Genomic DNA, 13513 nt, shown 5'->3' on the forward strand with positions numbered 1-13513 from the left:
CGATGTTCATGCCATCAGGTTGAAGGCTACTCAAACAAAATACAAGCTGTTGCTCCTCCAACCCAAGTGTGAACTAATCACGACAGTGGAAGAGACCATGGACGAACATATTGGAATGGAAATGGGGAGTGGAATTAAAATGGGTGGCCACTGGGAGATCCCACTTGTTATGGTGGATGGAGCACAGATGCTTGGTGAAGTGGTCTCCCAATCTATGTTGAGTCTCAGCAATATACAGGAGGCCACATTGGGAGCACCAAACATAGTAAATGACCCCAACACACTCATAGGTGAAGTGTCGCCTCAGCTGGGAGGACTGTTTAGGGCCCCGTATGGTAGTGAGGGAAGAGGTGTAGAAGCAGGTGTAGCACTTGTTCCACTTGCAAGATCTTTGAAAAGATCAGGGGCATGTAAGGTGTCACAGATGTAGGTAGGAAGACAATAAACTAGCCGGGATAAAGTCGAGGTATGTCGATATGAATTCAATGGTGCAGGAACAAGCTGAAACAATGGGTCTACCTAGACAAGCAGGTTTGTGGATCTTGGGTAGGAGGTAGAAACAGAAGGTACTAGATGTGGGAATTATGAGGTTGATGGCAGTGGTTGGGAGATCTGCAGAGTCAATAGGTTAGTGATGGTGTGGGAGACAATGCAGAGTGTTCCTTAGAGGTGTCCTGTTTGAGGGGCAAGTAAGAGGAGGTGAAAGAATCAATGCAATTGAATGGGTTGGTGAATGAATTCAGATACTTACTGCAAAAGGATCTGCTTGCTCCCATGAAATCGGTGCACCCCAAGAAGCAGGTCTCATCTTCTCTGGTAAAGATTCTGGCACAGCCACAAGAATAAAACAGATGTCCAACAAGGCAATGGCAGTGGCAAGAACTACCACTAAGTTATCTCCATATGCCCTGGATAAATATGCTCCAATAGCTGGGCTGGTCACAAGACTAGCTGCAAATGTTGCAGATACCTTCAATAGAGAGAACAAAAAGTTTTAATCTACTTTAGATATAAAAAAAAAAGTCACAGGAGAAAGACATCCATTGTCACATCTCTGGTCTACTATTCAGTTATCACAACACTTTAAAAATGCTGATTATGCATGTCTTGAATTTTCCCCCCACAAAATGATCCTTCATTTCAGGGGAGAACTTTAATGCTAAAGGTGAAAACACCTTAATCTCTGACTTGACTAGCCAATCTAGGTTTTGAAGGCTTACTCCTGGCTCTAGACAACTCATTAAGGGAGACATCATCCTTGCATTTAGCTTATCAAGCCCCATTGGAATTTTCTTCACTGAACTTTATCTTTCATCCTTCCAATCTCTAGAGAGATACACCAAGTGTGATGGATATTCACTGTCTAGGGCCCAGATCCTTTTTACCAATCTCAACTCTCTAACTCAAAACTCTACCAGCGGTTGAGTTGTTTTTGAATAATTTAACTCCCAACCAATATTCCTTGGTCATCTTGTTGTAAACAAGAACCAGTCTTCAGTTGCTAATGTAAATCGAAAATTATTATTCATCTTAAGTTAAAGGACAGCTTTTCAAATAATCAGTACTGCCTAGAGCATGGACTGCTGGCCCAAGGCACAGGGCTGGCTGCTCAAGAGTTGAAACCCATGTTAAATGGGCATGCATCAAACCAAACAACACTAGTAAGATATTTAGTTCAATGAAGTATCAGACTGGTCTGCCAGCTATCACTTAGCACGTCAAATAGCTGATCTATCAATAGTTGGGAAATTTGTGTACTCAGAAAGTCAAGCCACACAGCATTAATTTTGTGGTCTCTATCACAGAAACTTTTAGATCATTGATGTAAATTTCCCAGCTAAGGTATTTGAAAAACAAATATCATATGTGAAGTCACCAAGCAGCAAAACCAGTATAAATGTTACAGAGCAGAGGGGCTTGTTGGGAATGACAAGAAGATTGATGGAGTGATTAGAATCCATTCCTTCACCTTCAATTCTCTGATGGATGACTCATTCATTTGCAACTCTTGGGTATATCTTTTTAAGCTTACAGGAATCGTGCCTGTGTTTTAGAAATAGTTTGTAATTTTGAAACCTTATACAAGATAGAAATCCCGAGTTTTAAGTGTGTTTTAAGAATTTTATCTGAATTTAAAAATAAATGAACTGTGTTCATAAATTAACTATTTTGTTAGCTGGGAGCATCTCCCCTGTAGTAGGGAGGGGTAGGTGGGGGGTTGACCCACTACTCAAACAGTGGGCATTGGCATCTAAACTCGCTGTGGAGGATAAACTAGGAAGAGATTTAGCTTTTGTAGATTAGTTAGCTATACTATAACCTCTCTTTAGTGAGGGTATGCATATCTCTCCATAATTGGATAGGGCTTAAGTACTTCATTTGTGTTCTGGACTTGGCAGACAACAAACCCATTACCATCACATCAGCTACTTAATATACTCTCCTATGACACCAGCCTCCACCCCAGAAGATCAATCCAATGAATCCCTGTTACACTCCTACAGAAGGTACATCTTGCTTTAGGTAGGAAGACCTATAAAGAATATTGCAGCAGGGTAAGAGCAGTAGGGCCTTACATGCTGGCGGTCTTTACTGTACTCAAATCTTCTTTCAATAAATAGGCCTTAATAATTGCTATATGCACAATAGCGTATTCAGACATTCAGGTCTTCTCAATTGCTCATTTAAAATACTCCACCTTCCTATTTCTTTTCTAAGCATGTCCTCATTTTTCTACCTTGTATTCTACCTGTCATGTCCTTGCCCATTGCAGAGTCTCACTGCACTTTTGTTAATCCTAACAGTTATACAATTTCATATGCAAATTTTACACTAGATGCTCTAGTCTCACTAAATAACATTTACTCCTCATCAATATCAAAACTGAAGACTTCAAATGCTAGAATAAAAGGGAAAATTTTGAAATCACTGACTAAAAAAGAGGAAAGCTGAATTAGATCACCCTATTGACAGATGACCATCTCTACAAATGTGCACAGTTCCAACAAAGGATAAACTTAACTACTCCAAAATAAATAACACTTCCAACTATATAATAGTGAATTAATTTGATGTTGTTTCCATCAGTCTGCAAAATTACTCCACAAAACAGCGAGAAGGCTTGCTGATTAATGGAAGATTGCCATCTAGGGCATTGGGAAGAATTTCCTACTCTCCAAGTAATGCCATGCCAGAGAATTAGGACGGGGATGGAACTAAGTTCTAATGTCTTGAGTATGGCACATACGAGAACCCTATGAAAACTTGGTCGACACAACATTCTATGCTGTGGGCAGTTAGCTAGTTTTGACAGTATCAATGGAGATATAAACTACATTGTAGAGGCCAGTAGCCAGATCATTTGTCTTATCATTGACGAAAGGTCAAGAGAAAGGCTAGGAGAAACCTTTTCACTTAGTTGTTAGGATCTGAAAAGTTGTGTTAACATCTCAAAATATTTTAACTGGATTATGTAAGCAAGTGAAATGGATTAAGAAATAAAATAACCCCTTCCCATAAAAACAAGACAAAGACATAAGGGCTGAATGAGCTACTGCGCTACAAGCTTCAGGATTCTATGAATATAAAACTTTCAAACTCAGAAGAGCAGCAGCAGAAGTGTACTTTTAAAATGTCATGTGTTATCCATTGCCAAAGTATTGTTCAATTTTCAATAATAATGCTTAGTTAAGGATTGTTCATGTTAAGAACCCAGAAAAGGCCATAGAGGGGAGTAAGAAATATTAATTTTAAACAATGGCTTTTTTACTTACAAGTCCATAAGCAGTGCTCCTCTCATGCTCCTGAGTTATATCTGCTACATAAGCAAATATCACTGAAAACGTGACTGCAAATACTCCAGACATAGAAATCACTGCAAAGTACCACCTGCAGAGAATAGTACAAATAAGAACACACAATTCATTGAATACTGGATTCCTAATGTAAATACATACCACTGGAATTGTACTAGTTTGTTCTATACCAAAAAGACAGATGTAGTTAAGGCGTTCAACTGTGACCCACTGACATAGGTAGAGATTGTGATCCCCTTTACCCAAGTTAATTTGACAACAGCAGTCAAAAGCTTCAATTAATTGCAAGAAAAAGTTTGTGAACCCTTTGCAATTACCTGATTTTTTGCATTTATTCCTCATAAAATATGGTCTGATCTTCATCTAAGTCCCAATAATAGAAAAACAAAATCTGCCCAAATTAATAACACCAAAATTGTACATCTTCTTGTCAATACTGGGTACACCATTTAAACAATCATTCTAGGTTCAAAAAAAGTATGTGAACCTCTGGAGTAATGCCTTCTACAAAAGCTACCTGGAGTCAGGTGCTCCAATCAAAGAGATGAGATTGAAGGTGTGGGTTGTAGAGGTACCCTGTCCTATATAAACAAAAAGACACAGTCAGGTTACTGACAGAGCCTGCTCTTCTCAAGAAAGATCTGTTTATGTGCATCATGCCTCCATCAAAACAACTTTCAGAGGACCTCAGAAAAACTTGAGATGCATGAAGCTGGAAGAGGCTACCAAAGCATTTCTAAAGACCTGAGTGTTCATCAGTCCACAGTAAGAGAAACTGTCTATAAGTGGGGAAATTCAGTATCGTTGCTACTCTCCCTAAGAGTGGGCATCCAGCAAAGAGCACACACCAAGAGCACAACATGCAATGCTGATGGAAATGAAAAAGAATCCAAGGGTAATTGCAAAAAGCCTGCAGAAATCTCTGTTCATGTATCCCCTGTAAGAAAAACACTGAACAAGAATGGCGTTCAGGGAAGGATGCCATGGAGGAAACCACTTGTCTCCCAAAAAAAAACACTGATTCACATCTCAAGCTTGCAAAAGACCATCTGGATGTTCCATAACACTTCTGGGATGATGTTCTTGGACAGGTGAGACAAAAGTTGAACTTATTGGCAAATGCAAAAAGGTTTTTGGACGAGAAGGGCCACTGTACACCAACACCAAAATCTCATCCCACCCATGAAGCACAATGGAAGGCCTGGATAGCTTGCAATTGTTGAAGGAACAATGAATTCAAAATTGTATCACGGCATTTTACAGGAGAATGTTAGGGTAGCATTCTGAAGCTTAACAGAAGTCAGATGATGCAACAAGACACTGATGCAAAATACAGGACTAATTCAACATGGTTTAAAAAGAAAAATCTTGATTTGGAATGGCCAAGTCAGGTTTCTAGACCTGAACCCAATTGACCTGAACCCAATTGAGATGCTGTGTCATGACCTGAAGAGGGCTGTTCATTCAAGGTAATCCACAAATATTGATGAACTTAAACAGTTTTATAAGGAGGAATTGTCAAAAATTCCTCCTCGCCAATATGTTAGTTTAATCGGAAGCTATAGGAAACATTTGGTGGAGACTATTGCAGCTAAAGGAGGTTCTACCAGCTATTAAATACAAGGGTTAACATACTTTTTTCCAGCCTGGACTGTGAATGATTAAACAATGTGTTCAATTAAGACAGGAAAAGTACAATAGTTTGTGTGTTATTAGTTTAGGCAGACTGTATTTGTTTATTATTATGACTTAGTTGAAGATCAGACCATATTTTGTGTAATACAGAAAAACATGTAATTGCAAAGGGTTCACAAACCTTTTCTTGCAACTGTATGTTAACTTGAAAGTTCTCTCTTTCACAGAAAATGGATCTACAGACCAGTGCACTGAATTTAAACAAAAACATACCAGGGAAACATTGTGTGGTGAATGGTGAACCAGAAAAACACTGGCCTTGTGGGTTAAGGTGGGATTCAGAACTCAATCTGAAGAACTCTACCTCACCATTCTGTGATGTACCTGTCCAAGTGACGCATTTTACTGTACGCTTTGATGTACATGTGATAAATAAATGAATCTGAATCTTAAGTGCAGGACAAATCACCACATAACTTATTCACAGCTCAGAAATCTGATGAAATGCTTTTCACGGACACTCTACAACAAATAGTGATTTGATGCAGCAGCTTGCAGACACTCACCAGGGGCTTATTCGCATGAGGGGAATCGGGGCACAGGTGAAGAACACAGTTAAAAGAAGAAAGGATTTCCTGCCCCAAACATCCGACAAAGCTCCAATGAGAGGCGCACTGAGAAATGATAATATTCCCTGCAGATCAAAACAAGGCATTAGAAACCAAAACACATTTGTACAATCACGCAATCAGCTTGAAACAAACAAATAACCCTTGCACAGAACCTCACACAGTCAGTGGCTTTGTTAAACTAACCAAAATATTCCTGCTTAGAACAAATGTGAACAGTGGCTTTGTCTGATGAGACAAGACTTGCAGTGGTTTTGTGGAACTACCTAAAACACATACAAAAACTGTAAAAACAAAACACTTGCCCAGTCAAACAAAAACATTCAAATGCATTAAACAAATGCACACAAACCAAAACAGGCAGGCATGCAGCAACTTTGCCAAACCAACCAAAAGACTAGAGAGGTGCTATGTCAGAAATGAAAAAGGACTTGCCCATTGACAGAATAAATTGTCAGACATACAAAAACTTCATACTCATGCACACCTGCAACAGCTATCAGACAAAGGAACACACAAGAGCAAGCACAGTGACTTTATTAGGATGGACTGTTTTCCAGTTATCAAAACCCTCAGTATTAGAAATTTAAAATAAAAACAATTCTCAAAATACACAGATCAACTGGCTTTGGGGGGGGGGGGGGGGAATGATACATCGGAGATAACTAACCCACCAAATATTCATATTCAGCCTGCTGGTGATGAACAGAATTATTGACCCGGCTCCAAAGGAAATCTAAGTGGCTAAAATTACATTCATAGTAAGATAGCTAAAGGGCATGGTCAATCCACTTAGGAAAGGTTCATAAACCAACACAAATGGCTAAAATGGTTCTGTGTGCGACACACCATCTGAAATAAAAGGTCAAAATATTAAACTGACTTTCTTGCCCATACTTTCAAATCAGATTTCTAAACTTCCAATATTTCCCATTATCTGATTTCTCACATTGCTTTGCTTTATAGATGTGCTAATAAAAGCAGTCTTAGAATTTCAATGTACCAGCCAAAAATAATGTTGCTGGTTAAAGACTAGTGGAGCTTCTAACTTACACATACCAATCAGAAAAGAACAAATTTTGCTTGAAGCTATGTGATTGCATTTTCTTACCTTTACCCCATGAATAAGTCCATTCATTAGAAATGTATGCTGAGGAAACGTCTGGTGCAAAACCTAAAGAAAAACTAAATGTTACATGTTGAAATTGTTTTGCAGGATTTTAAAAAAAATTACAGTCAGCTGAGAATCCTGCTTCCCTGTTTTGATAAGGTCTAGTAGCAATCTAGCAAGGCCTCTTCCAGACTGCAGCAAAGCTAATTAATGCATGCCACATTGATGAAAACAATTTTCTTTGTTGCTGCCATAGTTTGTATGACTCCAACAGAAGATAATGTAGGTAATATAGATGCAAACATGAGGAAATCTGCAGGCCAGGCAGCATCTATAGGAGAAGCACTGTCGACGTTTTGGGACGAGACCCTTCGGCAGGACTAACTGAAAGGAGAGATACTAAGAGATTTGAAAGTAGTGGGGGAGGGGGAAATGCGAAATGATAGGAGAAGACCAGAGGGGGTGGGATGAAGCTAAGAGCTGGAAAGGTGATTGGCGAAAGTGATACAGAGCTGGAGAAGGGAAAGGATCATGGGATGGGAGGCCTCGGGAGAAAGAAAGGGGGGGGGGAAGGAGCACCAGAGGGAGATGGAGAACAGGCAGGGTGATGGGCAGAGAGAGAGAAAAAAAGCAAACTAAATATGTCAAGGATGGGGTAAGAAGGGGAGGAGGGGCATTAACGGAAGTTAGAGAAGTCAATGCTCATGCCATCAGGTTGGAAGCTACCCAACCTCCAATGGAATCCCACTACCAAGCACACCTTTCCCTCCCCACCTTTCTGCTTCCCGCAGGGATCGCTCCCTACGCGACTTCCTGTCTACTTGTCCCCCCCAATCCCTTCCCACCGATCTCCCTCCTGGCACTTATCCCTGTAAGCAGAACAAGTGCTACACCTGCCCTTACACTTCCTCCCTCACCACCATTCAGGGCCCCAGACAGTCCTTCCAGGTGAGGCGACGCTTAACCTGTGAGTCGGCTGGTGTGGTATACTGCATCCAGTGCTCCCGGTGTGGCCTTTTATATATTGGTGAGACCCGACACAGACTGGGAGACCATTTCACTGAACACCTACGCTCTGCCCGCCAGAGAAAAGCAGGATCTCCCAGTGGCCACACATTTTAATTCCACGTCCCATTCCCATTCTGATATGTTTATCCATGGCCTCCTCTACTGTCAAGATGAATCCACACTCAGGTTGGAGGAACAACACCTTATATACCGGCTGGGTAGCCTCCAACCTGATGGCATGAACATTGACTTCTCTAACTTCCGTTAATGCCCCTCCTCCCCTTCCTACCCCATCCCTGACATATAAGAACATAAGAGATAGGAGCAGGAGTAGGCCAATTGGCCCCCGAAGCCTGCTCTGCCATTCAACAAGATCATGGCTGATCCAATCTTAACTCTAGTTTTCAACGAATCCCACAAGGCAACAGTGCCAACCAACAGGGCACCATGCTGCCCATTTTATTTTATTATTCATCCCGCCCAAACCCATGTGATCACCCGGGGAAAAAAAACCGAGTTGCCAATTGAGGAGAAAAAATCTGGAAAATTCCTCTCCGACCCATCCAGGCTATCGAAAACTGGTCCAGGAGATCACATGGCTGATCTAAACCTAGCCTCATGTCCACTTACCTGCTCGCTCACCGTATCCCCTAATGCCATTTTTATCCAGGAAAATGTCTGTCTCCATTTTGAATTTATTGAGTGTAGTAGCTTCCACAGCTCTCTGGGGCAGTAAATTCCACAGCCCCACTACCCTCTGAGTGAAGAAATTTCTCCGCATCTCAGTCCTGGAACGGCATCCCCTTATTTTAAGATTATGCCCCCTAGTCCTAGTTTCACCCATCATTGGGAACATTCTCCCCCGCATCCACCCGATCAAGCCCCTTCACAATCTTATATGTTTCAATAAGATCGCCTCTCATTCTTCGGAACTCCAATGAGTAGAGTCCCAATCTACTCAACCTCTCATCATACATCAACCCACCCATCCCCGGAATTAACCTAGTGAACCTTCTCTGCACTGTCTTGAGAGCCAGTATGTCCTTTCTTAAATATGGACACCAGAACTGCACGCAGTACTCCAGGTGTGGTCTCACCAATACAATTTAGTTGTTTGTTTTTTTTCTCTCTCTCTGCCCATCACCCTGCCTGTTCTCCATCTCCCTCTGGTGCTCCCCCCCCCCCCCCCCCCCCCCCCCGCCTTTCTTTCTCCTGAGGCCTCCTGTCCCATGATCCTTTTCCCTTCTCTGGCTCTGTATCACCTTCACCAATCACCTTTCCAGCTCTTAGCTTCATCCCACCCCCTCCGGTCTTCTCCTATCATTTCGCATTTCCCCCTCCCCCACTACTTTCAAATCTCTTAGTATCTCTCCTTTCAGTTAGTCCTGCCGAAGGGTCTCGTCCCAAAACGTCGACAGTGCTTCTCCTATAGATGCTGCCTGGCCTGCTGTGTTCCACTAGCATTTTGTGTGTGTTGTTTTAATATAGATGCAATATTTCTTATCACAAAAACAAAGCTAGAACTTTAATTGAATTATGAATAAACAGATTCTACAAAGTCTAGAACAAGGTAGTGACAGCAATAAATGCCGACATGTCATACTTTGTTTTCAAGCTCAAATTTCCAATACCTACAATTTTTGCTTTCAAAGGCCATCAGCCAAAAGTAAAATACTGCAGATGTCGAAAGCCTGAAATAAAAACTTAATGCAAGAAATAGTCACCCAACATTTGTAGAAAGAGAAAATAATTAAGGCCAACCATTTGAAACATAATGAAAGTAATACAATTCAGTGGTCCAGTTTTTTTTATGATGTAGTGAGGAAGGCAGAAAATAGAAGGGAAGATCTGTGATTGGTGGGAAAAATTAAAAGAATCACAGTACATCCATTTTCCCAAAGTATTCTAATTTATTCTTCCTCACATCCACTGACAACTATTTCCCCATCTTGTCTTTAAGGAAGTACACCAAGTGTAAAGAAATCAGGCACACTCTTCTTTCTTTAAACAACTTGATCCCTGGAAATTACTGAAGCTGAATTATGTCTCTGAAGAGAGTACCCATTTCTACAACCTACTCGATTCCATCTACTCTCAGTGAAAAGATTCTTCATTGGATCCCCACTGAACCTCTTCCCAACCCCTGCCCAAAACATCACAAGACACCAATCTGCTCTTATTGCAGCATACAGACCCGTAATAAACATTTTCAGTGAGACTCTGGAAAAGTCTGTGGTGGGTGGATGAGGATGGGTGTGAGTGAAAATCCACAATATACAGCTATTCCTCTGGAACATCACTCACTTTAAGTAGAGCCCACGGCAGCACTATCATATGTGGGAAAATCTTAACTTACAAACTGTTTCATATGTGTATCACACTCAGCACTGAATAATTTGGACAATGCCATCATGCACAAATGCACTGAAGCACTTTGGCAACGCATAATAAGCAGCACATGTATAATCCTGGGGATTAAAGTTAGTTTACATCCCACAAAGTAATTCACATTTATTCATTCATTCTTTTAATTACATCTCCAATAATTTCACCCGCAATGAACTGATTTTTTTTTCTGCCCGGTTTTCACCTCAGGAGTTTAACAGTGTGAAGTTCTGCAGGAACCCACTGTCCATCAAAACCTAAATATACAGTCACCCTTCCTGTGAGAGCTTGGGTCAAGATTGCTAGTTGGCTTGTTGTGAATTTATCAAGTATCAAAGCACATTTAACCAATGGTTCAGTGAATGCATAACTGAGAAACTAATAACAAAGCTGAGATCTATGTACACTACTTTATTTACATAGTGGTGAATTTACCCATTGAATCTGTGGATGAAGTGCAAATGGAATAGATTATACTCACAGTTAACATAGGAGTTGTCAATAATCCCCACGCAAAGAACTCCAAAAAGATTACAATCACTGCATGGTAGACACTAGGCTCACCTATCCCTTGCGGCTGAAAACACAAAAGAAATGAACCAAAATTAATCCAGTTATTACAAATGCTTCCAAGTTGTAACATCAGTCTGATCATAACTGCTTGGGTACAAAACGTAACATTGCAGAAGACTTTAACCCCACTACAGACAGTGTTGCACTGGAGGCCACCTGGTAGCTCTGTAACTTGGGAAATGTTAATATTCTACAAAATTATTTAGACACAGGCAATACTCTGGAATGACCTTCAATGGTTTCAAGGAATCAAGCTTGTTTAAAGAAAGCAGAGTGTCCACCTGGTCTATTTTCAATGACTGAAGGAGGACCTATGTAACATGGAAGTTTAGAATTGGTTGATGGAGCAAAACACAATTAGATTTGCCCAGATTGGGGAGAAATCACTAAACACCAAATTCATTTTTGGTCTGTTTAGATGGCAAACTGTTAGGATGACTGGCCTCTCATTCATTACTTTAAACATTTATTACCTTCAACGCCAACTAACCTTGGTTGCAGCATGTACCATCCACAACTTGTAAACATTCTCCAGCAACCACCTTTTAACCACCTAAAACAAGGGCAGTTGGCACATCCAAGCTCCTCTCTAAATCATACACACTTCACCTTGACATGGAAATGCAGTTTATCATCCTTCCTTCATTGCTACTGCATCAAAATCCCGGTAACTAGTGCTTTGCAACAAGCACCAGTTACGAAGAAAAATTTCAATGTAAATTTGCACAGGCAATGGAAAATCAGTATGACACAGAAACCAAGGAAATGTGGGGGCAGTAGGATTAGCTTTGCATTAGCTGGTTAAGGCTGACTAGACAGCTATAAACTTCACGGTTCTTAACATTACATACCCTTTAGTATTCAATATTATGCTTCATATTCAATAATGATTGTGAAAAATCTTGCATCATGCATCTAATGACAGCCATGTCTTCACCTCACCTTATGAATCCATCTTTCTGACCCATGAAACATCTATCACACAAAAAAAATTACTCAGGTTCAAGACAGATTTCTGGACTATTTTCAGATGCATTTGCACACAATTGCTCCGTATGACGTTAAAGAGAATTAGTGTCCAAACCAGACAGGTAAAAAGTTCAGTGCCAAGGAAACTGGGAGTTAACTGAAGAATTTCCTTGCAGATTATTGCACAGTAACAAACACTGATAATTCATGCATTTTGAGCATGGGCTCTCTTGCCATGCAAAGTATGAGATATACCACTGCCATGCTTATTCAAGATTCAAGGTTGTTTGTCATTTTCAGTACACTAGTGTAAAGGGGAACCAGGTAATTGTTACTCTGGATCTGATGCAGCACATAAGAAATACATACAATACAAATACAAAAGATAGCTTATATACATAAACTGATTGTATGCCCAGGAGTGACTGACATGAATTGAAGTGGTGGTGGTGGTGGTGTTGATCAGCCTTATTTCTTGGGGAAAGTAATCATTTTTTGGAACTTGTGGTTCTGGTGTGGATGCTGTGTAGCCTTCTCCCTGATGGGAGGAACAGTCCATGAGCAGGCTGGGTGGGTGGATCCTTCATAATGTTACTGGCACTTTTCTGTATTTATGACCTTGATGGTGGGTAGGTTGGTGACAGTGATGCACTGGACAGTTTTGACTATCCATTGTAGAGACTTCTTGTCCACAGGAGTGCAGTTTCTGTGCCATGCAGCGATGCACCATGTCACAATGCTCTCTACTGAGTATTTGTAGAATGATGTGAACATGGATGTACATAGTCCAGCTCCCTTCAGCCTCCTCAGAAACTAGGGGTGTTGGTGAGCTTTCTTGATTATGTAGGATGTATTGTGGGACCATGAGAAGTTTCCGAGATGTGCACTCCCAGATGTTGCAGTTTCCACTGCTGTGCCACCGACGTACAGAGGGGTTGAGTGGTGCGAGTTCTCATGAAGTCAATATCTATCTCCTTTCTCTTGTTGACATTGAGGAAGAGTTTATTTGCCTGGTACCATGCCTCGAACTCTTTCATCTTTTCTTTGAGGGCAGTATCATCGTTGTTAGTAATGAACCTCTGTTGTGTCATAAGCTAACTTGACAATGTGATTATACGGGCTTCTGGCTGTGCAATCATGTGGGAGCAGAGTCTACAGCAGTGGGTTCAGCACACAGTCTTGGGGAGCACCCAGGTTGATGGAGGGAGGAGTGTTTGTGCATCCTGACTGAAGTCTGTTGGTTAGTTAGTTAGTCCAACACCTAGTTGCACAGTGGTATACTTAGACCAAGTAGGAGTTTCATCACCAAGGTCTGCAGATCCATAGCGTTTCTGTCCCCAGTGACAATATACACCCTCTGGGTAATGACAGGACAAGCTTGATTCCTT

General features: G+C 41.0%; 1 protein-coding gene across 3 annotated transcripts in view; it reads right to left on the bottom strand.

Annotated features, from left to right (window-relative positions):
* The window catches only part of LOC140739900 (hippocampus abundant transcript 1 protein-like), a 72688-nt gene that overhangs the window by 20656 nt on the left and 38519 nt on the right, over window positions 1-13513 (bottom strand). For 2 of the 3 annotated variants that reach the window (XM_073068558.1, XM_073068560.1), the window contains exons 2-6: window positions 11065-11160; window positions 7191-7253; window positions 6017-6144; window positions 3774-3888; window positions 752-970 (exon numbers count right to left, since the gene is read on the bottom strand). In XM_073068558.1, coding sequence (XP_072924659.1) covers window positions 752-970; window positions 3774-3888; window positions 6017-6144; window positions 7191-7253; window positions 11065-11160 — 621 coding nt within the window. Of the gene's footprint in view, window positions 1-751; window positions 971-3773; window positions 3889-6016; window positions 6145-7190; window positions 7254-11064; window positions 11161-12098; window positions 12544-13513 lie in introns of those variants that run through there. The other variant, XM_073068559.1, reaches the window with a different exon arrangement.

This window comes from Hemitrygon akajei, chromosome 16 (assembly GCF_048418815.1).
Source record: "Hemitrygon akajei chromosome 16, sHemAka1.3, whole genome shotgun sequence".
In the NCBI taxonomy this organism is placed as follows: domain Eukaryota; kingdom Metazoa; phylum Chordata; class Chondrichthyes; order Myliobatiformes; family Dasyatidae; genus Hemitrygon; species Hemitrygon akajei.